General features: G+C 45.4%; 1 protein-coding gene across 1 annotated transcript in view; it reads right to left on the bottom strand.

Annotated features, from left to right (window-relative positions):
• Positions 1-25,015, bottom strand: part of CHN2 (chimerin 2) — a 295,574-nt gene that overhangs the window by 23,818 nt on the left and 246,741 nt on the right. Inside the window, exon 7 of the mRNA XM_047694769.1 lies at positions 9,244-9,321. Within this exon, the coding sequence (XP_047550725.1) occupies positions 9,244-9,321 (78 nt within the window). The remainder of the gene's footprint in view (positions 1-9,243; positions 9,322-25,015) is intronic.

Raw genomic sequence — 25,015 nt, 5'->3', positions numbered from 1 at the left:
ATAACATATCACTAATATTCACAATAACAATTGAGAGAGAAAACACAATCATTTCAGAAATTAGAACACCAACAATCAATAAAATTCAACATCCATTCATAACAATAGCACTGAGCAAACCAGGAATAGAGGGAACTCTCCTAAAAATAGATGATTAAAGTTATCTCTGATACGCAAATAATAGTCCTCACATTTAAAAGTGAAAGAGTAAGAAAAATTTCCTTTCTAGTCAGCAAAAAGATTGTCTATGAATGCTTCTCTTGAGCATTATATCCTGTAGAGTTTAGCCAGCATAATAAAACAAGACAAAGAGATATATAATTGAAAGAAGAAACAGGCCATCAAGTTTGCTTGACATAAGAGCAATACGAAGAAATCAGCAGCATTACTAGAAACAAGCAATAACGCATTTTACTGAACAATAAAATTAAAGACTTCATTTACAACAAAATCTAAAATAATTAGAAAATAACAGACATTAAGGACATAAATAAAAAGATATTCTACATTTGTGTATAGCAATGCTCAATATTATAATTATGTCAATTAGCCTTCAAATAATCTACAAATCTAATACAGTTTCAATCAAAATCTCCATGGTGTTTTTCACAAAACCTGGCAAGATGGCCCTAAAATCCATATGGAAGAATAAAGTCAAAAGACTAGCCATAATAATTTTGAATAAGGAGAAGAATGTAGGAAAACACATCTGAGCATATATCAAGACTTCTATAATTACAAAAAAGTAAAACATTATAGGATGGGCAAACAGACCAGTAGCACACAGTAGAAAGGTCAGAACTAAATCACACCTAGGTGGAGAGCTGGTTTAGCTCAGAAGTGGCATTAGAGATAAGTAGGAAAAGGATGTCAGAGAGGTGAATTATTTCCTATTTCCTCCTCCTGTCCACCCACTCATTATTCACTCATTTATTCCATACTTACATGCTGATTGCCTACTTTGAACCTGGCAATGTACTAGTCCTTGGATATACAAAGTTAAATACATCTAAGGAGCACGGACCTCCCTGCATTCAAGGAACTCATTTATAAGAATCGACAGACAACATAAATAATTATCCTATGGATCCATTCTTTCTGGGAAGTCTGGGGAAAATGATAGTTGAACAGAGTTTTGAAGGATGGATAGGAGTTCACCAGACTGGGAAAGATGGAGTTTGGTGGGGGTGTAGTGTTGACTGGGGTGATAGATAACTTAGGGAGGACATTCCAAGAAGAGGAAATAGACTAGCCAAAGGCCAGTGAGGGTGGGCTTGGATATTGAAAGACATTGTTTCCTTGCAGGTCATGCAAAAAAGGAGTGATGAATTTTTTTTTTTTCCTGGATCATCTCCAGTGGATAAGAAATCAGATGGGAAGTATCTCTACACTTTTGGGTAAAAATGAAAATACAATATTTAGAAGTTTGGTGACTAGCTATAATGTTTACATAGACAAAACAGAAACTAGCCTATTCAATGTTTCAGGAAAAATACAAGATATGCTAACCATAGATTTTCTAAAATTTCACTTTTGGCAGATATTTAAAAAAATAATTATGCACATCAAAATTGCATTTCATGGTTCTTAGCCCTGCCCATATTTCCTAACATCCTTTCTCATTGATATATCCCCACTGCCTTCGATCTCATTTCTCCATCCAAACAAATGCAGACAGACATTTTTTTGAATAGCAAATAACTTCTGTGTCCCCACAAATACACATTCCCACAGAAATAAAACAAAATGGGGACTGAGGGGAATGTAAAGTTAGTTAAACATTATTTTAGGCCCACTGCCTAATTTCCTCTTTGGGATGGGCCACTGTTTATCTTCATGGCTGATATATTGTTCAATTTTCTTTGGGATCCACAAGGACAATCTCTAAACAGTAGGCTGTATGTAATGTTGAGGTCACTCTCTGAACGTATTTTATTTGGGGTTGAGTTATGATGGCTACTTTCCCAGTGAAATAACCCCTATCTTAAAAAATCACTGATCAGCTTTTTCCATTCTGTGAAGTTTATTGATTTTCAAGAATATCTTTTCAGAAAAAAAAAAAAAAGAACACTTTGCAAACTTAAGGGCAAGTAACTAAAATACCCTAGACAGGAAGAAAATACCCCAGACAGGAAGAATGTCTGTCCAAGACCATTATACTGGGCCTGGTCTGCCTGGAATTCCAAAACCACACCAAACAGAAAAAGATGATATTACAGGAGATAAGGTATGTTTGACAAATAGCCCAGAAATGGCCACTTAGTAAAAACAAGAGCCAGGGTTGTCCAGAAAAATCTCAGGAGTTTCGGGAGTCTCCCCTGACTTGACTCTAAACGAGCAGGATGTTGTTGGTCTCACATCTGCTGAGCCTGGAAGGTGGTATTCCCTGGTGGCTTCATAATAAGTATATTTTGATGGGTCCGTGTAGACACCATCCAAGTGTATAATCAGGTCAGACCACGTTCTAGACTGCAAGGAAAAGGCCGTGCGATTTGTGATGCCTGACCCTTGAGAACTGTTGCTTTTCTGTGTCAGTATACATCCAGGTTTCTGAATGTGGGTGCTATGACCATTTGGGGCTGGATAGGAGTTCACCAGACTGGGAAAGATGGAGATTGGTGGCTGGATTTGGTGGCCCCATTTGGGGCTGGATAAATCTTTGTCATTGTAGGACATCTAGCAGCACCCCTGGCGTCTCCCCACTAGATGCCAGCAGCACCTCTCGGCTGGCACAACCACAAATGTCTCCACACAGTACCAAATGTGCCCCTGGTGGGGGGCAAAGTGACCCTGATTGAAAGTCACTGGTATACACTAAAACCCATTACCTCAGTTGGTCATTTTAATTATTCATATTAATGATATAAATAAATAGGAAAACTTTGTTTTACTTTGATTTGAGAAGGACTCTTTGGGTCAAAGGCAGGCAGGTTTGTCTTAGCTGCTTTAAATGCACAGAAGACGGGGGCCAGAAGTGGCTCAAGTCACTGCCAGCTACAAGTCACTGGGTTTGGGGTGGGGGTGGCCATTGCCCAGAGTTAGCCCCAGAGCTGGAGGGCAGGCAGTTTGTCTCTGGCCCCCTCGGGGGGGGTCAGCAACGCTGGGCCCCCTACCGAGCTCAGCCAAGGGTCTTTCCGGTCATCTACTGCTTTTGCCAGAATCATGAGACATTGAACTCCTGAGAAATTGGGTTAAACTCCGGACTTTTCCCTCTTGCAAGATCAGATGAAATACTGACCTTGAAGTGAACCTTTTCAGATGGGAGCGGAACAGCTGAGGGGAATCGCTCTGTCAGGGACGGGCGACTGGGCTGCCCTGAGAGGCCTACTTAGCAGATGTTGCCAGAGAGCTGGGTTTCTCCATCGGGGCACCACTCACGCCCAGATTTGTCTACTCAGCAGCCGCCCTATGACCTTTAAAATAGGACTCAATGTCTAAAACAGACTGCCATGAAGCTTTATGGGAATTTCCCCACTGCATAAAGTGATCGATTCTTGTGCTGACGTCCTCTCGGGTTTATGGGGGGTATGAGCACTGACCTTCCTCTGACACTTCCCTGCCCCCACAAACCCTCCAGGGCTCCTCCATCATCGAGTGCACGCTTCCTCAACCCCAGGCCTGCTGACGTGGGGGCTGGGAGCTCTTTGTCCTGGGGCCTGGGCCGGGCATCGTGGGATGTTCAGCACCATCTCTGACTTCTAGAAACCCCGGGAGCACATCCCAGTTGTGAAGATCAGACATGTCTCTAGATGCTGCCAGATGTCCCCGGGGAGGGCAAAACCACTCCGCTTGAAAGCCACCCTGTAGAAGAAGGGCTCACATTCTTCTGTCCCCATGGGCTTTCTTGTACCTGGTAGTGCCTGGCTCATAACCGGCCCTCAGTCCAAATTTGCTAAATAAAAAAAAAAAAAAAGTCTGTCTAAATAACTATTTATTCCTATATAACTAAATAACTATTCCTCTTCCCAGAACTTTGAAAAATACACAGCTCCTATGGCCAGGGATCACTGGTGCTTTTATTTTTCTACCTGCACAACACAAAAGGATATTTCTCTGGACTTAACATGCCAGAATCAGTCATTTAGTCATTTAGAATAGCCCCTTTCGATTATACATCCTTTGGAATAAAACAAAATATAAAATTAGGAACAGCTAAGCACTTGCTGTGGGCCAGGCTCATTAGTACATGGTTTACATTTAAGAAGAAGCTTGACCAAGCCACTTCCCCTGTGTGTGGCCTAAGCCAGGAGTCCCTCTTGGGATTGCTGTCAAAAGCTATCCTCTTTCCACCAGGCTCTGCTGCTGGAAAGGCTAACAAAAGAGTGGGGAAAAGTGGGCTAGCACACTTTTATGAGGTTAAGGAGGATGAGGGAAAGAGAGGGGGTTTGCATATGGAAAGCAAAAATGTCTGTTCCAAAGCAAATGCCCACTGGACTGATAAGAATGTAAAAAGCAATGACAGGCAGAGAAACTGGAAATGGGCCACATCACCCAGACTGGGCGGCGGTGGTGCGGCTGCACATCGACAGGTGTCCTGGCCCTAGCTCCAGGGCACACTCAGCCTCCTGGACTTCTGGTCCTGCTGCCCAGGAGCTCATAGGGCAGGTAGGCACGCACAGAAGGAGCGCGCTGCAGGAGCATGCTTGGACACATGGTGTATATGGGAAGAGGGTCTACAGAGAGTGGAGGACGTAATAGGGTATGTTGGAGAAACCATTTTGCTTACCTCCAGACTGGGCCACTTTTGAGAGTCACCATACCAGAAGTGGAGACAAGAAAGGTCAGCCTGGGCCTGTGTCTTTTCTGCTAGCCCCATGTGTAAGGCACTGGGAAGCCCTGCCCAGCCACACCTGCTGGTCAGATGGGGAAGGACGACTGGCCTGGCACACCTTGATACGACTCATCTCTCTGGCACAGTCTGCTGACCCTGGCAAGGGCCCAGAGCTGGAAGGACTTGAGCACAGCAATGAGCCATGGCTGAGGGCAGGCTGTAGAGTTGGGTGGGGGGTAGGGAGACAATGCTCCATCTTAGGTAGATAGGGCTATGCCATGTCTGCTGCATGTGCTTTCAACCAATATCATGGATAGCCTGCTCTGGGCCAGGCCTGTTCTGGACATGGGGCTATCTGCAGGACAACAGACACAAATCCCTTCTCCCAGCCCAGAGGGAATGTTTCCAGCCAGTAAAGGGAAAGCAAGCACCCAAAAGTAAATATGGAACCATGCCAATGGTCAGTGCTATAGAGAAAAGTCAAGTTGGTAGGAGGCTGGAGAAGAGAGGGGAGGGGAATAGGAAGGAGATGGAAGGGGACGGATGGGAAAGGGACAGGGAGATGGAGAGGTGATGGGGAATGGGGGGTAAAGTGGGGGTTGGGTGGTTTGCTCTTCAGTTTTTAGAACTTCCTGGAGCTCCACTCTCCATCCATATTCTATATAAGGAGAGAGAAGGGTCCTTCAAGGCCTGGGTGGAGGGAGAGAATTCAGTAGAAGGAAGGAGTGATGTACATACACATGTACGCGGGGACGGTTGAGCCCCTGAGTAGGCGAAGTGGAGAAAATGCCCAGGGTCGTCAGTCTGCTTCCATCTGGCCCACCCCACACAAGAAGTGAGCACCTCTTTCCCTGACCGTCTCTTCCTGGCACCCCGTTCACTTCTGGCTCATTTCTGACTCCAGGTTTTCGCTCATGTCATTGGCATTGCCCAAAAGCTCTTGTATTTTTCTATCGTATGCAGTTAATGAGTGAGGAAGAAACAGATGATAGCAAAAAAAAAAAAAAAAAAAAAGAAGGGAATAAGTAAGGGTAGAAAATAAATACGAAGACAAAGCTCAACACAAAAGCGCAAGAGATGAGAGAGACAAAAAGATGAATAGCAAAAAAAATAATCAAAGCTAACTTTACTGGGTGCCACAGACTATAAGCAATTTATGTGTATTCATTAAACCTTACAACACTCCCATCCTACAGATAAGGAAACTGAGGCTGCGAGAACTAAGCTCTTCATCGATGGTCAAATTGTAGCCAGGGGGACCGAGCTGGCCACCATAATGTCATCACTGTGCAAAGTGGGGAAGGAAGGAAGGACAGTTATCCAGGTTGATGGGGCTCTGGAGTTCATTAGCCTGCAGATGTTGAAGCTTAGCCACAGGTGTTGTTAGGGTAGATGAGTTCAGAGAGCGCTCTTCTATCCACAGGAGAGTGTCTCTTTCAGCCAACTAGACAAACAGATGCAGATGTAAAAGGAGTTAAATAAAGGAGTGTATTTTCTGGGTATCAGAGAGCTTTCCTTTCAGAGAGGTTCCTGTCAATTTCATAATTTTTTCAACAAATACCTCCTGATTCCCAGTATATGGAAGTAATCCCAGAGAATTTAGGATTTAAATGAGCAACAGCTGCATCTACACACAGCGTTGAAAAGTACGCAATTACTGCAGGAGATGAAGCGTAACTTCAATTTGCTTCCAAAAGTTCTTGTTCCCAGAGCTAACTTTTGTCTTTTCCTTTTCCTAAACATGGCTTTGTTTAGAAAGCGGGACAGCAGGTAGGCACTCAGGTACAATGCCGGGGAGAGCTTTCTGGAAGAAGGGAGCTTAAGTTCCCAACCTGTGTAGTGGCGGGAGTTTCTATTCATTCCTCTTGAAGTTCCTGGGTAGAGCCAGGAGACTGCTTTTTACCTGGGTAAGTAGTCCCTAATGGGGCAGAAAATCCTGTTGTAGGGTGAGGCATTTAGACCTGCTGACAGATTGGAATATCTCAGAGGAGCCCCTAGGCAAGAGTGTAGACCAGGCTTAGTGAGGCTTCTATGCTAATAATCATGTAAATGTGATTACTTGTCCTTTTTAATGAACACTTACTTTATGCCCTACATAGTACTCTCAAATAGTAACCCAGATTACAAATCAAGAGAGTTTCTGAATAAAGCCTATTAGATGTCAGCATAAAGAGCAAATTTGTGTTTTAGGTCTAAATTTTATACTAATTCCAAGCAGATGGCAGGGGACCTTTGATAAGTGTTTTGTTTGGTTGATTCAGTGGTGTGTTCCTGAAAACCCACTGCTCTATTTATAGCACTGACCAGCTTTTAGAAGATTCCCCTAAGGACCAGGCAAAACTCCCACTTAAAATTAGTTGGGGGTGGGGAGAAGTCTGAATGCGGGGTGGCAGGGGCGAGGAAGGACAGAGGGAACCGCCCCCTCCTGGCCCTGCCACTCACTCTTAAGGACAGTGACACGAGCAGTACCATTGAGAGCCACAATCAAGGGACACAGAGACTCAAGGGTCTGCTATGTCTCAAAGAGGTCTATTTAAAACACGGAAGAGAAATGCTCTGTCTGGCTTATGTATTTTCCTCTAACAACTTGTCTGCTCTCTGCCTTTTCTTCTCTCAATGGCTGTGGATAGCTGTGTTAGAAGAGATCACACCAAATAGATAGCGACTTTTCAAGCAAACACTGAAAAAGCTGTTGATGGAGCCCAGTGATAAATAATTAGAACAGATCGTGTTAGCAACAGCACTATTTAAGAAAAGGAGTTTCAAGGATCTTTATGTTTCAAATGTCTTTGATTCGTCTCAGATTAAAAAAGCTGAAGTCGGTTCTGGAAGGGTCTGTCCACTGAATATGCGTGTGTGTTTTGCCCACGAGCTCAGAGACCGTACACAGAGGGAGATGCTACCCCCATGCGAAAGCATATCTCAGTAAGGGCATAATTCCAATTGCATCTTAAAGCCGGAAGAGTTGGAATTTTCAAGAGGAAGGATAAGAATTTGCAAGTCCAAGAAGACCGCTCCTCCCAATCCATGGTGGCACGTCCACAGGGTGCAAAGAATCAGGGTTTCCACCCAAAGTCAGAAAAACACTTTCTTAAGGCAAAAAAATTAGTAAGGGTAAATAGAGAAAACAGAAAAAAAAAAAAGGCTTTCGGTGCCGCCAGTCAGACCTGTCACTCTTCAGCAACGGGAGAAAGATCAAGAGCCTTGGCATCGAAGAGGATCTATATAATGCAATTCTTCACCCTCACGCTAAATACGGAGGGCTGGGTAATTCCATTCCTCAGCTCAGTTATAGGATGCAAATGCCGGGGCCACTGGCTTTCTAAAAACAGCAGCACGGCAAACAGACCCAACTGACACGAATGAATGTTGAATAGACCCATAGGTGTCCTTACAAAGAACTGGGAAACAACAGAATAAAAGAGGTTTCCCAGGTCACCTCTGACAAAGGGCTTTCTACTTCCAACAGTTATTTAGGCTACAGGTCCTAAAGAAAGCGAGTTAAAAAAAAAAAAAAGGCGGCAATTCACCATTTGCTGCCCCTGCTTTTCTTCCTGGATCCTTTATCCTTTATCTCCACTCTTTCCATCTTCCAAATGGTCAGCTCACTTGCTGAGGCAAACCCTCGAAATCCATCTTCTCTCTCCTCCACTCCACAACATCCCTGGCCGGGCAACTTGCATCACAACCTCCTCCAGCCCCTCCTGGAACACTCACTAGGTCAAAGGAAATGGGCCGTGATTGCCGACGGCAGGCCGTTTTCACAAGCGCTAGTCCAAAACGAGGACCGCGGTGTTTCCAACTTACAAACACACATGGGAATAGCCGCTAAGACTCCCGCCAGCTCTCCGAATCTTTCTGTTTGGTCTGCTGAGCAGGATCAAGGCTGAGCCAGGAGGGAGCTTGGCCAGGCTGCCGGGGTGCCCCCCGGCCCCGAGCCCGGAGCACAAACAAAAGCTCCTGGATGGTATCTCCTGCCATCACTTGCTTTCACAGCTGTCTACACATAAACCAAAGGGGTTAGCATCCCCGAAAACAAAGACGAAACACACACTGTGAAATGGGCAACTGTTTTCTGTTGCTCAGAAACAGCAATATTCTTTAGGGCTTCTCTGAGTGGAAAAGTACTGCTCGACGTCCCCCGGCCAGAAGCGCCCGCCCTGCCGCAGACGGGGCACGCTCTGGGGTTGGTTCGCGGGACGGCGATGCGAAGAGGAAACGGGCCCAGCGCTCCAGAGCTAAGTGACCACACCAGACAGCGGTTTCTAGGCGTCAGCATGGAGCCCGCTGCTGTCTGGGGTCTCGGGTTTGATACAAGGCAATCATGTTCCGAGGGCGATGCGCCTAGCTAGGGCAAAGCCAAGGAATCTGCCTTCTTGCTACTTCACGGTCAAAGACGGGATGGGAACCATCAACCGTCCCTCTCCACCTGCCCTTTAAGAACGGAAGAAAGAGCGCCGTGGCTTGCTTACCTTAAAGTTGTGGGTCTTCTCGTAGTTGAAGTGGTTGTCGTTGTGCGTGAGGGCGGCCCTTCGGACCAGGGACGAGATCTGTGAACAGGCAAAGAGTTTGAGAGGGGGCCACAGGAAACCGCCTCGGACTCCCACCTGCACCCCCAAGGCCACGGCCAGCAGCTCCTGGCGCTTCCTGCCTGGCTTCGGCTTCCGAACCACTGCACACTTTTTCTCGTTTTCCAGCCAGCGCTCCTCGGAGAACATGGTGCCGGGAGCCCACATCTTCCTCGTTTCCCGTGTGAGGGCTCGGCGCCGGCAGGTTTTGTGAACCGCGGCTAATGTTAGGCAGATTTGAGGCAGCTGCGTCCTGTCTGCAGAGGCCTCCGGCATGTGACCTGGGAGGGCTGGTTGGAGTGATGGAGGGGGCTCTGCCTCTGAATAAGGACGGGGCTGTTTCGTGCTATTTCTTGGGGCCGACGTGTGCCTGAAACAATAGCACACATTCATGGGCACAGCAGTCCCCCCAAGCTGTATCCAGGCGCCGCTGAGGACGAAGAAGGGGGGGTTGGGGGGAGGGCAGGGGCAGGCAGCTTTACTCCTCCTGCCGCAGGAGAGACCTCTTGTGCTTGCTTGCTTGCACATTTCACACGCACACGCACACGCACACCCCAACTAGTTCTGACGTTCAAAGCCTGGGGCTGCATCCAATTATTTTGGGGGCTCTGAACCCCATCCTGGGCTGAACTCAAGCAGATTAAACCTTTAGACCCTGATGATTGTTTAATCTCACAGGGATAAAGCCTGCCTCTCTTTAAAAAAAAAAAAAAATCTGCCCTAGCTCTTGAAGCTTAATTTTTATTCTTATGCATGCATTAAATTAGAGCAGTCTGAACACTGAGTGGGGCACAGAGAAAGAGCATGGCATTTTAGCTATGAGTTCTGCAGCCAGAATTTCAACACAAGGGGAGGATGTCTTGCTCTGAGACACTCCCTAGTCTCCCTTCTCGCCTCCAACTTTCAAATCCCCGCACACACATTGACAAGACAATGTTCCTCAACTAAAACCCAAACATCAAAGTTGCCTTTATTTTAAATATGACACCTTCAGCGTTCATTCTGTCAGCGTCCAAGCCTGATGCTTCCCCGCTGTTCTTAAAAGCCTCATCTATTTGATGGTCTCCTTTGAGGCCAAAGTTTTTGGTCCCAAGTCTTGTCACAGTCTTGGGACTACCCCTGATCCGCGGATGAGGTTTAAGGCAGCACATGGTGGTCAGTAAAATCAATGCTCTTGGAGCTGGGAAGCAAGGAGGCTGTGGGTAGCTGGACCATTACACAGACGCACAGTCCACGGATGCCTTCCTGGCTTCAGCAGACACAGGGCCCCCCATTCCAGCCCCTGCAAGCAGCCTTGTGAAGAAGAATGCAAGGTCAGTGCTTTCCAGGAATTCTTGATTCCTGATGATTACCTCATTCTACCTTGGTTCACAAGTGCATCCTTCCAGGTGACCCTTGTTACCATCAGTGATGAGAGGAGCCATTTCCCCCCCTTTTTTTGAGAAGGGGAGCCAGGAGGGGTCAGAAGAAGAGGGTGAGAGTATCTTAAGCAGATACCACACCCCCCACAGAACCCGACGCAGGGCTGGATCTCATGACCTTGAGATGGTGATCTGAGCCAAAACCAAGAGTCAGATGATTAACCGACTGAGCCACACAGGCACCCCTGAGAGCCAACTTTTATACTGAGCTCTTAAGTACAATCACCTGTGCCAGATGACATTTAGAATGTGTTAAATGCAGCTACTCATTTACTTTTCAGCTCATTTGTATGAGAAACAAGACTTTCACCCCCGTTTTTTGGATGAAGAGATTGAGGCACCGAGCAAAGGTGCAGCAATTTGCCCAAGGACAGGCCATGAGCTTAAGTGGCACAGCCCAGGACTCAAACCCCAAATATCTGTGTCCAGCACCTGTGTTTCTCAACACCAAGTCCTGGCCTAAGTAAGCCAAGGTGGTCCCTAGTGTGCCATCGTGTGCTTTATCTGAAATAGCCGTTAGGTCTGCCCCCCTTCCCACTCTTGCTGCAGGGTATCTCCACACATGCTGTACACACAAAGGCACGATGTTCTTCTTAGTCCGGTTACACCTGCTCAGAAAAGGCCAGTGCCTCTCCACAGCCTGACCGTGCTGTGGAACTGCGGGCCCTTTATGAGCTTGTCTCAATCCACACAGCTCATCTCTTTGCCAGCACCCCCTCACAAATCCTACAAACCCTCTTCTCCAATGCACCCTTCACCTCAGTAGCCTGCTCCATCCTCTAGCACATTCCAGGATCATGTGACATATAGACACGCTCAACAACGTTCTAACTCAGATGCTACTCTCTTCGAAAAGGCTTCTCCACACTCCCTGCCAGAGGCCAACTCTCTCCTCCAAAATCCCATAGGGATTTTCCCCAATTTTTCTGATTGCACTTGTCCCTTTCTATCTTATATTAGATTCACGCCTGTCCCTGCCCTAATGAGAAGTCACTCTGACAGCCTCTATGTCCAATTCATGTCAGTTTCCCCTTCATGAGCATCTAATAAAATCCCTTGCCACAGTGGGCACTGAATAAATGTAAGTCACCAGGAGAAGCTGAACCTCTGGGAAGCAAGCATTGCGGAGGAAGCTGTGCAAAGGTGACTTAGGGTTGGGGTCTCCTGTCCATTCTATGAGCTCCCATCACCATGCGGTAGCTTCTAGGGACCTAAACCTCCAGGGATCTGCCTTCCTGGTGGGTCCTGCCAGATTCCTCCTTCCCATAGCCCAACCACAAAGGACATCTGCTTCTCACAGGGGTTGAGTGGAAGCATGGTGTATCTTTGAAAGGCTTGTAATCCTTAGCCTAAAAGCAGAAAGACAGAGAGAAGGAATAGGATCCCTTCCCAAGCCTTCACTGCTAGCCAGTCCACAGGAACCTTTTTTTGACAGCGAGCCTTTCTGTGTAAAGCAGTTTCTGTGAACTAAACTAGGCTAATTATATGGATGTATGGTTTTTAGAATCTAATAGCACAACTATTTACAGAGAAAGTGGGCAAAAAGGGTCTCCTTTTCCTTTTGGTATATGGCTGGTTGAAGACAAGGAAATCTAGTATTTTCTCTTTTGTTTGTGCCTTTACTTACAACAAGTAATTTTTACTTCTATGAGTGACAGTGGTTTCTTTTTCAAACATTTGTTCCTTAGAATTCACCCAGACACAGGACACATTCAGACACGTGAAGGAACCACACACTGGTCACTTAAGATGTATCTTGACAAGGAACCAGAAGGGCTGGCGTTTGAGCGAGCACTATTGTGAGCAGTGTGGATGACCCCAGATCACCCTCTTACTACAGGAAAAATGATTACAGATGTCTCTTGGTCAAATTTCCCTCTTAAAGAACTCCACCACACAGAGCTCTCCTTTACCCAGGCATCTCAAGGACAACGCCTCGGTTTCTTTTATGTCCCCCACAGTGACTGATACGTGTTCTCTATACACGGTAGACATTTCGTACTTTGGCCGACAGTCGTTTCTAACACAAATTTCTGTCTGACCTATTTTTGTACACACATTCATGGAGCATGAAGACACATTTCCCTACATGCTCTGCTTCAGTCAGGGATTCTCCACCTTGAAACTACTGACATTTGGGACCAGAAGATTATTTGCCCTGGGAGGCTGTCCTGTGCATGGTAGGACATTTGGTTGTATTTCTTGCCTCTACTCGCTGATGCCATCAGAACCCCCAACTGTAGTAATCCAGACTCTTTCCAGACATTGCCAAGTTTCTCCTCTGGGGCAAGACTGCCCACAGCAGAGAATACCTGGGTTATAATAACATATGTCTTTGTAGCACTGCTTCCTTTGTGCTGAGTATTGTACTAAGTACTTTACATGCACTGACTCATTTACGATTTATAAGGTGGGTACTGTTATAATTATCCCCACTTTACACACGAGGAAGTGGGAACTGGGAGTCTAAGTGACTTCCCCAAGGTCACATAGCTGGTAAGTGGTAGAGCTGAGATTAGAACAAAGGTACAACTAACTAGAGCTAGAATTTTTTTTTTTTTTTTGCTAAGAATAAGTTTATTTTTGATTGTGATTAAATACACATAACATAAAACTTACCATTTGAAGGGCACCTGGGTGGCTCAGGAGGTTGGGCCTCTGTCTTCGGCTCAGGTCATGATTTCAGGGTCCTGGGATTGAGCCCTGCTCAGCGGGGAGCCTGCTACCCACCCCCCTCTCTCTGCCTGCCTCGCTGCCTGCTTGTAATCTCTCTCTGTGTCAAATAAATAAAATCTTTTTTAAAAATTTACCCTTTGAACCATTTTAAAGTGTACAATTCAGCCATTCAGCCGCATTAAGCACATTCACAATGCTCCGGAATCATTACTGCTATCCAGAACATTCCCTTCACCCACAATGAGACCCCGCATTCAGTAAGCAGTCCTGCCCCATTCCCCTCTCCTTCTAGCCCCTGGCAGCCACCACTCTGCTCTCTATCTCCATGGATTTCCTGGGTCTGAATATTTCATATAAATGGAATCATACAACATATGGTCCTCTGTGACGGGCTTCTTTCACTTAGTAAACTGTTTTCCATGTTCATCCATGCTATAGCATGTCTCACTACTTCACTGATTTTTATTGCTGAAGAATAATCCATTGTATGGACATAATACATTTCATTGATGTACATTTGTACTGTTTTCACCTTTTGGCTCTTGTGAGTAGTGCTAACAAGTTTCTGTTTGAACATCTATTTTCAGTTCTTTTGGAGATACAATAAATCTATGCTTTTAATCACCCTGGAAATGGCTTCATTCAAATGATGTCCACATTTAAAAATATCCAGGGGTTAAAGGCCCAAATTACTCTCTTCCCTGCTGTTAACCATTAGCAACTCCCGGTTTCCCTGGTCTGTTTTTTTAAAGAGGAGACTTTTGTTTACCCTGAGACCTCTTCCAGAGCAGGCACCACTTAAGATACTTCTGGAAGTAGGTGGGGCTATAAATAAATAGTGAAATTAACTCACCGCTTCCTTTTTCCTTTTTATAAATAAGGGTTTGGGGTCTGTTTTTTATGGCCTCTCACTGTTCTTCTTTCTGTGATGAGAATCCTTGAATCCGAGAAAGAATCAGGTGACTCGAAGGCCGGGGAAGGTTGTCAGATGAGGACAAGGGGGTGAGGGTGGGGGTCAGGGGGCAGAAAGATGTAGGAAAACTGAAGCCCGCTGGGATGCCGGTGTGCGTGCAAAGTGCCCCGGAGAGAAGGACGGTGGGAGAAAGAGAATACCCTTCCCTCTGTGCTGACTTTAGTCACCTACCATCAGAAGCCCATCGGGGACCTCAGAAGTTCATCCAGCCAAGGGCCCCTCTTCACCTGGCTCAGGCAGCCCCACCTGACATTCTGCCTTATTCGTACCGATTTCTAGAAAAGGTGATTTATCATCAACCTGACATTCTTCCACAGACTTCAAGTAAATTCCACTCTGCATTTTAAAGAAGGTTCATTGAAAATGTCATGATCTGCCCCTGAAAAATCTCTCCCGAGGCTTCCAGCCCCAGCTCTTAGGTTTCTGGGGCACGGTCTCGCCTCTTTGTCCTTTGAGTCTGAGCCCCCCTTACGGGGTGACAGCCTGAGCTATAGACCCTGCCTGCAAATACTGCATCTGTAGGCAGCTGCTGCCCCGTGGCAGTGTAGGAACTGAAAATCGCTACTGCCCAGGCTGGGGCGGTTGTCCTGAGGAGAGCTCTCAGACAGACTGCGCTGTTTGGATGAGGTAGATCCTCTCTGGGGAAAAAAGTTGGCAATGTATCAAATGTCTCATGTGCATTGACCCAAAGATTCTATTTCTAGGATTCTCTTAAGAAGGTTTTCAGACATGGGGCGCCTGGATGGCTTAGTCAGTTAAGCGTCTGACTTGATTTTGGCTCAGGTCATGGTCTCAGGGTCGTGAGATGGAGCCCCGAGTCAGGCTCCACACTGGGTGCGAAGTCTGCTTGAGATTCTCTCTCTCTCTCTCTCTCCCTCTGCCCCTCCTCTGCCTTCTCTCTCTCTCTCTCTCTTAAAAAAAAAAGGTCTTCAGATGAAGTAGGTAGAAAAGTTACATAGATTAAGATATATTCATCATAACAATAATATTGAGAAATGAGGAACACACATCCAGGAGAGGGGAGAGGTTAAATTATGGTGTAAACGTGTAATCAAATATTATGTAAAATAACAAAATGATTAAAATAACTTTTTTTTAAGATTTTATTTATTTATTTGACAGAGATCACAAGTAGGCAGAGAGGCAGGCAGAGAGAGAGAGAGAGAGAGAGAGAGAGAGGAGGAAGCAGGCTCCCTGCTGAGCAGAGAGCCCCATGTGGGGCTCAATCCAGGACCCTGGGATCATGACCTGAGCCAAAGGCAGAGGCTTTAACCCACCGAGCCACCTGGCGCCCCGATTAAAATAACTTTTAATGGTGAAGGGATATGCTCCTGATATAATAATGTTCGTAAGAAGCAGGCTCTTGAACCATATATTGTATGATTCCCACTTTTGTTAATCAGATGACACAGAAAACATCAGAACCTACCAGAACTTCACCAACACGCCAAACTGTTGGCGATAAGCAACAGTCATCTCTGGGTTAAATAATTGTAATAGACATTTATTTTCTTCTTTATTCTTTTCTGTACTTTCTGGGTTTCCTACAATGATTACATTCTATGTCCATCATATAAAAATGTGGACTTTGTAAAAGTACATCATAAAAACTTTGTTCGATTTAGTGGGCCTAGCTAATAAATCCTTAACATCAAAGACAACCTTTGAGCCCATCCCATCCTGCCTGCTGTTTTTACAGGTGAGAACTGAAGGTCAGAGAAGTTCATGATTTGCGCCCCCTCCACTCCCACCCCGGCACGGGGCTGTTCGACAACTAGATCTAGATTTGGATCCAAGCCCCGGGTTCTCTTGCCTGTGACCCCTCTGTGGCTGATGCCTCTCATGCTGGGGCCAGTCTCGGAACCCAGAAGGCTTGTGCAAACACAGACTGCTGGGCCCCAGCCCTAGTACTTCTGACTTAGTGCGAGATCATTCCTAAGAATCTGCCCCTCTCACAGGTTTCCAGGTGATGCTGATGTTGGTTCCACATTTTGAGGACCCGTTTTGTGCATTCCACTGTATCAATGGGTCTCACCCAGCCTTGATGAAATTTAGAATCACCTGGGAACAAACAAAAGCCATGCTCGAGCTCCATCTATAACCAATTAAATCCAGATTTCTGGGAATGGACCCCACACTTAAAAAAAAAAATCCTCCAGCAGATTCTAAGCACTCCTAGCATTGAAAGCAGCTGTACTAATCTCAAGTATTTCAATCCAGGGCAAGTGTTAGAGAAGACTAAGGTAGCCAAGTGCTAAATGCTATTGAACAGCCTCCCCTCCCACAAACGAATTGATACTTTTTCAAATACAAAATGTGACCGTGTTTCTACGCCGCCCCACCCCCACCTCCCATTGTGCTACTTAAAACCTTCATGGATTCTTAAGCTAAAAGCAAAACTCCATACCATGGCCTCCAGGGACCTGTGTCAGCTCCTGCCCTTGCCAGCCTTGCCTCCCATCCCTTTCTTCCTGTCCCTTGAGAATTTATAACCACAACTTATTAGTATGCTTTTAAAATGATTGTCCATGACCCCTACTCGACTGCTAGCTTTATGATATCAGGCACTGTGTGTGCTCTCAGCACGAAAGGGACCCCAGGGTCATAACTTGTACCTGGCACAAAGCAGGCTCTTACTAAATTTTGCTGAATGAATGAATGAATGAATGTTTATGTCTATAAAGTATCTTGAGGTCAAAGGACCACTGTAGAGGTTAGTCATCATGACTATTTATCTAGTCAATTTACTCTTATGAGTCTCTGATACAGAATCCAGGGGCCATGCACTTTGGGTTTCCTTTTGATGAAGCTGTCAGATCTCTCCTGTCACAGGCTGGGGGCCCCGGAAACAGGGAGAACCTGCAGGGTCAGGGCCTAACGGAGGTTTGACACCGGAATAATATTTTAAAAGTGGCATCATATATTTGTGGGGGACCATATACCTTTCCTCTATAAAGAAGATAGTGTGGGTGTCATTATTCTCACTTCAGTTAAGAAAACTGAGGTCCTAATAGGCATGTCCAGGGGAAGAGAATCTTGATCTTGTGTCTTGATTTCCTTCCCATGGGAATCCCTGATGCTTGACTTGTAGCCAATCAACTCCATTAAATCCTGCCCAAAGACAATCAGTAAAATGCTGCAGGCATTCAGTCAGCTCGAAATGAAAAATATAAACATATACACACGCACACATATGCATATGTATCCATATAAATATACACATATACACACACATACATATGTGGGACTGGTGGATGGATATGAAGCAAACATGACGATTTTTGCTGGGGGATCCTAGATCTCTATTCCTGTTGGCAAGTGAAAAAAACAGGAATTTTAAGTGAAATAAGCCCACATTCCTGAATGATCATCAAAGGGTTGGTTTGCTTTTACTGATGCCACTCAACCCAGCCTAACTGATCCCATGTACCCTGAACACTCCTGGTGCCAGATACATCGTCCTTGCTCCTTCTCAGACCCGCCCCCATAGTGTTGGCTATATTCTCTGCTTGCGGTTTGTAGTCCTGAATGAGGAGGGAGACAACACAAGGGTGTGGCGCTCCTCCCAGTGACTGTTGCAGAAAGGAGAGGGAGCGGGCTGGGCCTCTGCCTTCTCTCCTGCCCACGTGCGGCTCGGAGCTGCAGAAGCCTGGCTTCGGCTGAGTCCATCAAAGCACTGGGGACAGAAAGTCACCCTGGCTGATCCTGAAACTGACAGGGACCCCCCAAAGTGCCACGCTCGGCTCCGAGGAGAACGGGGCCTTTCTTTCTGATGGCCCAACACGCCCAGCTGCCACTCCAATTGTTCTCCAGGGACAGATGGCCACTCTCGATACGAGAGACACGAGAGGGCTGAAGGACCAGCCTCGCTTCCCTTTCACGACTCATTTCCCTTCATCTACAGCAGTCAGCGTTCACCGCAACCTGGAGCGCTTGTGGGGTCTCTAGAAGGGACCCAGGCATCTTGTTTGGAAGCAAATAAATAATTGGATCCTTCTGGGGCCGACCGAGTGTGTAATGTTGTCATCGCCCTTCTCCCTGCATCACTTCTCCAGCTGTGTGATGGGGGCGGAGGGCAACGTTCTGGGCTGATTGCTGCTGTCTCTCACATGCTGGCTCCGATGCAGACACCAAAATTCTTCTGTGTTAGAGAGGCACTCCCTAGGCTGTGTCAAGCATCTCACACGTTCCAAAATGTAGCTCTCGCTGCTTTGTTTTTTTTTTTTTAAAGATTTTATTTATTTATTTGACAGAGAGAGATCACAAGCAGGCAGAGAGGCAGGCAGAGAGACAGGAGGAAGCAGGCTCCCTGCTGAGCAGAGAGCCCGATGCGGGACTCGATCCCAGGACTCCGAGATCATGACCTGAGCTGAAGGCAGCAGCTTAACCCACTGAGCCACCCAGGCGCCCCCGCTGCTTTGTTTTTGCGCCGTTTTTAAGAGATGGAAAAGTAGAGTTCTCTATCAGTATAGTCATCCGTGTGCTTAAGCAAGAACTTGAAGACCCTTGGATTTCTTAAATGCCAAGGTTAAGATGGTCTGGCAGGGTTATTTGTGAGAGAATGGGGCATTTGTTGGATCACATGCCTTAAAATTGCTTTAGGATTGGGTGCCTGGGTGGCTCAGTGGGTTAAGCCGCTGCCTTCGGCTCAGGTCATGATCTCAGGGTCCTGGGGTCGAGTCCCGCATCGGGTTCTCTGCTCGGCAGAGATCCTGCTTCCCTCTCTCTCTCTCTGCCTGCCTCTCCATCTACTTGTGATCTCTCTCTGTCAAATAAATAAAAAAAATCTTTAAAAAAATTTGCTTTAGGATATTTTAGGTAACCTTTTGTAAAAAACTAAGACCCAGGGAAACAAGACACATTTCAAGGGAGAAGCTGCTATTACGAAGTTCTCAGCGGCTATTTCCCTTCTCTTCTCAAATGCCACATCCATTTCCTTTTGTTTGTATTTCCTTGCTGTCAGGTACCTTCTTCCCACTTGGGGCCAAAGAGTAGGTGCCCAAAATGATTGCCTGACGGGTTTTATTACAAAAGTCGAAGATGCTCCTTTGCTGGCTTATGGCGCCCAGCTGTAGAGTGGAACCTGTGTCTCCTCTCACCCTCTCCCTGCCGCTGTCGTTCACACAGCTAAGCCTCAGAAAGGGCCGCCAGAGGCTCTAGGATTGCCGAGTTACATTTTCTCCTCATACCGCAGCCTGGCAATTTGCAGAGCGGAGCGTGCCAAACAGAGCCTCAAGCTGCTTCTCTACCATGTTCTCTGGTAAGCAATTGGAGAAAGGCGCACCTTGGTCGAAAGAAAAAACAACAACAACAACAACAAAAACTGACCGGCTGTTTTCTGCTTGCAAACTCTCCTATGTGGCAATGGACAGAGACTCCGGTTAAATGGCTTTTCAAAATTTCACAAAAAATATCTCAAATGTCCTACTGGGCCCTTCCTGCGAGCAATCACCCAGACAGAATCGTCTCTGACGTCATTCACAGCTGTGCAGCTGAAGGCGCCCAATATAGCTCCTGGGGCTATTTATGAACCCAGTGCTTCTGGAACACGGATGCCAGCAGACTCCAAATGTGAATCTCAGTTTATTTCTGGTCTTCTGGGTGATGGTTGACTGGGAACTTCATCTTCCACAATTGGTCCTCGTATGTGTGTGTTGGCCAGCCTTATGCCAATTATATGATCCTGCAGCTCCTTCCAAGATGGAATGCCCTTCTACCAGTCCCCACGGGCTCTAGGAGGACAGACTGTCAGCCTGATGCGTAAGCACCAGTGTTGCAGAGGGAAAGCTCCGTATGAAATGACCTCCTCCACTTCGACCTCAGCTGTTTTAATGCAGTATAATTGTACTTGAAATGTTTCATAGTTTTTCCCTTCCTTCCTTCCTACCATCTTTCCTTCCTTCCTTCTTTCCACAAAAATTTATTAAACACTGATTATATATCAGACCCTGTTTAACATCAACGGGATTGAGTAGTGAACAACTGACAAAAATCTCCGTTCTCTTGGAGAGCAGACATAAACAAAACTATTGAGTACGTTACAGATTATTCTAGGAAGGGATAAGTACTAAGAAGAAACAATAAAGTGAGATAGAGGCCTCACTGAAAAGGTGACATTTGGAAGACTGGCAGGAGGTGACAGGGTGAGCCATGCTGATATTTGAAGGAAGCGCCTTCCAGGCAGAGGGTATGGCCAGTGCAAAGGCCCTGAGCCAGGAGTGAGGTTGGCATGTTCAGGAAATACCAAAGATGAAGGGTGGCTAGAGTAGCATGTACTCGGAGGTGAGGCAAGACACGCAGAGCTTTGCAGGAGAGAGAAAGGACTCCTGCTTTCACACTGAGTGATGTCAGCAGCCACTGCAAGACCCTGAGTGGATCTGCGGTATGATCTGAAAAGCATTGCTTTTGCCTGCACTGTTGAGGACAATAGGAGGGTGAGGTGTGGAAGCAGACAGGCCAGCTAGGAGGAGGCTATGGAAGAAATTCCGGTGAAGAGAAGACAGTGAATCAGACCAGGGTGGGAAGGGTGCAGGTGGTGAGTGGTGGTCAGATTCTGGATATTTTTTCAAGGCAGAGTTCATAGGATTAGTGGGCAGGTTGGATGTGAGTTGTAAGACAAAAATTGGACTCCAGGATAATGACACAGTTTGGGGCCTGAGCAATTAAATAGACAAAGTTTCCATGAAATGAGAGGAAGAAGGGGGCACCCAGGTGGCTCAGTCAGTTGGGTATCTGACTCTTGGTTTTGGCTAAGGTCATGATCTAATGTGGGGTCGGTTAATGTATTCAGTGGGGAGTCCTCTTGGGGATTCTCTGCCTCTGCCCCTCTCCCCACTCGCTTGTGTGCTCTCTCTTTCTCTCTAAGATAAATAAATAAGTCTTTAAAAAAATAAATGAGAGGAAGAAGATCACAAAAGGGGCAAGAGTGAGGGAAAAAGTCGGGAACTCCCATTTGGTGTGTTTAATATGGAGTAGGCACCTGGACATAGAAACTTGGGAGTTTCAGGGGTGCCTGGGTAGCTCAGTCTGTTAAGCCTCTCGGTCTTAGTTTTGGTTTATATCATGATTTCAGGGTTGTGAGACTGAGCCCCATGTCCAGCTCTGCACTCAGAGTGGAGTCTGCTTCTCTCTCTCCCTCCCCTTCGGCCCTTCCCCCTTCTCTCTAGAAATAAATAAATAAAATATTTTAAAAAGGAAAAGAAACCTGGATTTCCAGGGAGAGATAGATGTTGGGAGTTATCATGGGGAGACAGATTTACAGCAAGGGAGTCAGTGGACACAGAGAACAGCCCTGGGGCACTCCAACTATTATGAGGTTAGAAAATTCAGAACAAACTAGCCAAAGAGAAAGAGAAGGCAAATTTGATATTCTGGAAGCTGACTGAAGAGATGATCAATTATATCTAATGCTATTGATAGGCCAGGTATAATGGGGACTAAGAAAGAACCATGGGATTTGGCACCATAAGAATGAGTGATCACCTTGACAGGAGCAGTTCCCAAGGAGTGATAGGGGGAAACCTGATTGCAGAAGCTTTGAGAGAGGACGGGAGGAGTGCTACTGGAGTGGAGTGTTGTAGAACCAGTACTAGAGAGCACTGGGAGCCAGGGGAACGGCAGGAAGGTGGGGAGAGGTGGGATCAAGAGAGGCTACTTGTTTTCCATTTTCGGAAGGGAAGAAAGCCACTGAGATTCCTTTCATCCATCATAAAACCATATCCCCTATCCTGAAGAGTCTGAATCCATTTTTGGTATTTGACTTCTGACAGCTTTCAAGTCATTCAGGAGGCCTGCATGCCCCTCCCTTGAGGCCAGTGAGAAGTCGAAACCATGCAGTCTTCCCCAGCTGCCCTAAATCCCTAAGCCAGTTGTCCCTTCTATCTCCAGACATTTTTTTAAGGATTTTTTTTTAAAGATTTTATTTTATTTATTTGATAGACAGAGATCACAAGTAGGCAGAGACGCAGGCAGAGAGAGTGGGGGAAGCAGGCTCCCCGCTGAGCAGAGAGCCCGACGCGGGGCTCAATCCCAGAACCCTGAGATCATGACCTGAGCCGAAGGCAGAAGCCCAACCCACTGAGCCACCCAGGCGCCCCTATCTCCAGACATTTTTAAACATTCTGGGGAGTCTGTCCTGTTCCCCCAGAGAACCTCATTATGTGAGTAGTTACACTTTCCATGTTCTTTGGATGGTCATGTGGCATCATCAGTTTCAACACCAAACCAGAGTTTGGATGGGGCATCCAGTCCACCTCTGTGAGGTGGCCACAGCAGCCCTTTTAGAAGCAGAAAGCACCTTGGATGTGGCGGTGACTCTGACTCCCTCACAGGCCGGGCCTCTTCCTGCTTCCCACATTGTCAGTGCTCCGAACCTGGGGCCCATTCTCTGAACACACAATAAGCTTCTGTGAAGCCTGTAGTATGCTCCCCACCACTTAAAACTCACAAAATATATTAGAATGAGATCAGCAACAAAATAGAAAAAACTAGTCCTCACAACTGCGAAGCACATACTGCGCCAGGCACATTAACTGCTGCCTCATTTGGTCTGTCTCATGACGTGGGTATTATCCCCATATCATTAATGAGGAAACTGAAGCTAAGAGCTTAGGCTCTCACTACTCAAGCTTGTACAACAATAAGTCAGATGTGAACCAAGGGTCAGCGGCTCTGTAATTCCTATTCCTATTCCTAAATTTCACGTGATTCTCTCTCCACATATTTGTCTCCCAGGAGGATGTAATGTCCCGAGAAAGGATTTTCTGCATCCATATTTTCTAATTTCTTTGGAAAAAAAGAACAATCAAGAGCACTCAACTGTGGTTTCTAAATAAGTGAACGTGTCTGGTCTAGTCCAATCTTCCCATTTTACAAACAGCAGAATGGCAAGTTCGTTGCCCAGGTTCACGCAGCCAGTTAGCTGTGGAACCAGGACAAAATCCAGGTCTGTGGATGGCAGGTTCAAGCTCTTTCCACTGTGCAACACCAGATCTGGTCAATATCCATGCTCTCCCCGGCTGTATGAGCTAAACCACACACACTAAAAAGCATATCAAACATAGGCAGGAAACTGCCAGACAATATACATTGTTAAAATCGTCTTAGAAAGCATATGTGCATCAAGAGTTTCAAAGTATTAATATCTTTAAGGTTCTATAACTCAATTTCTAACAATCGATTCTAAGGAAATGATCCTAAATACAGAATGGCATTCATAGCATTATTTCTAATATTAAAAATGGAATATATTGTGTATAGCCTAACTTTAGGAAATAGCTAAATAAGTATCACACTCAAGCAACAATCGAGAAGGATGTGTATGAAGAATATACAGTAACCTGTCTGTAATGTGCTATGTAGAAAAGGGAGGATACCAAATTATAATTGTACTGTTTTCAAATATATTTAAAAATACAAATATACATATGGAAATCGGTGCAAGGAAATAGACCAATGTCTATATTTTCTTTATCTTTCAAAATTCCTTTAACTATATTAGCTTTAAGATTGGAATGAGAGAAAAAAGCAAACTTTTGCTACAGAGAAACAACATTTTCTTTTTCCAGTTTCATCAGTTTCATTTTGTACAAGGAGGTCTTTACCTTAGTGAAAAAATGAGGTAAGTTTTGAACATAACTAGAAACTGGATGAATATAAAGTCTGAGAGTCTTCTATGGACCTCATAGCTATATTTAAAGAAACTCTCAGATGTGCATAATAAGTGTTTAAGTAACATTATTGGAAATGAAAACTCTTCATCTAACAGGTATTAAGGAAGGATTCACTCACTGTGGAGCCTAAAACATGCCATTTAATGGCCTTTATAGATATGAATTAAAATATTCCCCAAATACTCAAGAACATTACTCCATAAAAACACACCATTTAGGTTAAATCTCTGAAGAGATTTTTGACCTTGAGCCAAGAGCAATAAAAGTTTTAAAATAAAAGTACTGTTTCTCTCACAGATATTATTGTTTGTTAACAGCCAGGGGCAAAAGGAATAAAGACTCAATATGGTTGTATCACACAGATTTTCTCTAAATAAATTCATTTAAACCCAGAAAATTACATCCTAACATGTATAATATAGCTACAAGAATCTAGATTTTGTAATATATCAATCATGATTTGAGATAGAGGAAATTCTTTCTGAGATATCTGAAAATTTTACTAGTCTAACTTTTTTTTACTTCAGTCTTAAAAGCTCCATTTAAAAAAATTTCATCAATAACTATGGGGTGCCTTGGTGGATCAGTGGGTTGAGCCTCTGCCTTTGGCTCAGATCATGGTCTTGGGGTCCTGGGATTGAGTCCCATGTTGGGCTCTCTGCTCAGTGGGGAGCCTGCTTCTCCCCTTCTCTCTCTCTGCCTGCCTCTCTGCCTACTTGTGATCTCTCTCTGTCAAATAAATAAATAAAATCTTTAAAAAAATTTTTATTAATAACTAAAGGTTTTCTTCCATCTCCTGTAGAGTGTGTTAAGAAGCTAACACCGTCATTGGTAACGTGCTATTTCAGTTGGAAATACTGTGTTGCTGTGTGCTTATTAAGCCCCATGACCATAGAAATGGCAAATAAACTCTAAAAATGGTGAAATGTTTTTGT

The sequence above is a fragment of the Lutra lutra genome, chromosome 11, assembly GCF_902655055.1.
Source record: "Lutra lutra chromosome 11, mLutLut1.2, whole genome shotgun sequence".
NCBI classification, from domain to species: Eukaryota; Metazoa; Chordata; class Mammalia; order Carnivora; family Mustelidae; genus Lutra; species Lutra lutra.
Note: the sequence above shows the minus strand (reverse complement) of the source record. Positions and strands in the feature narration are given on the sequence as shown.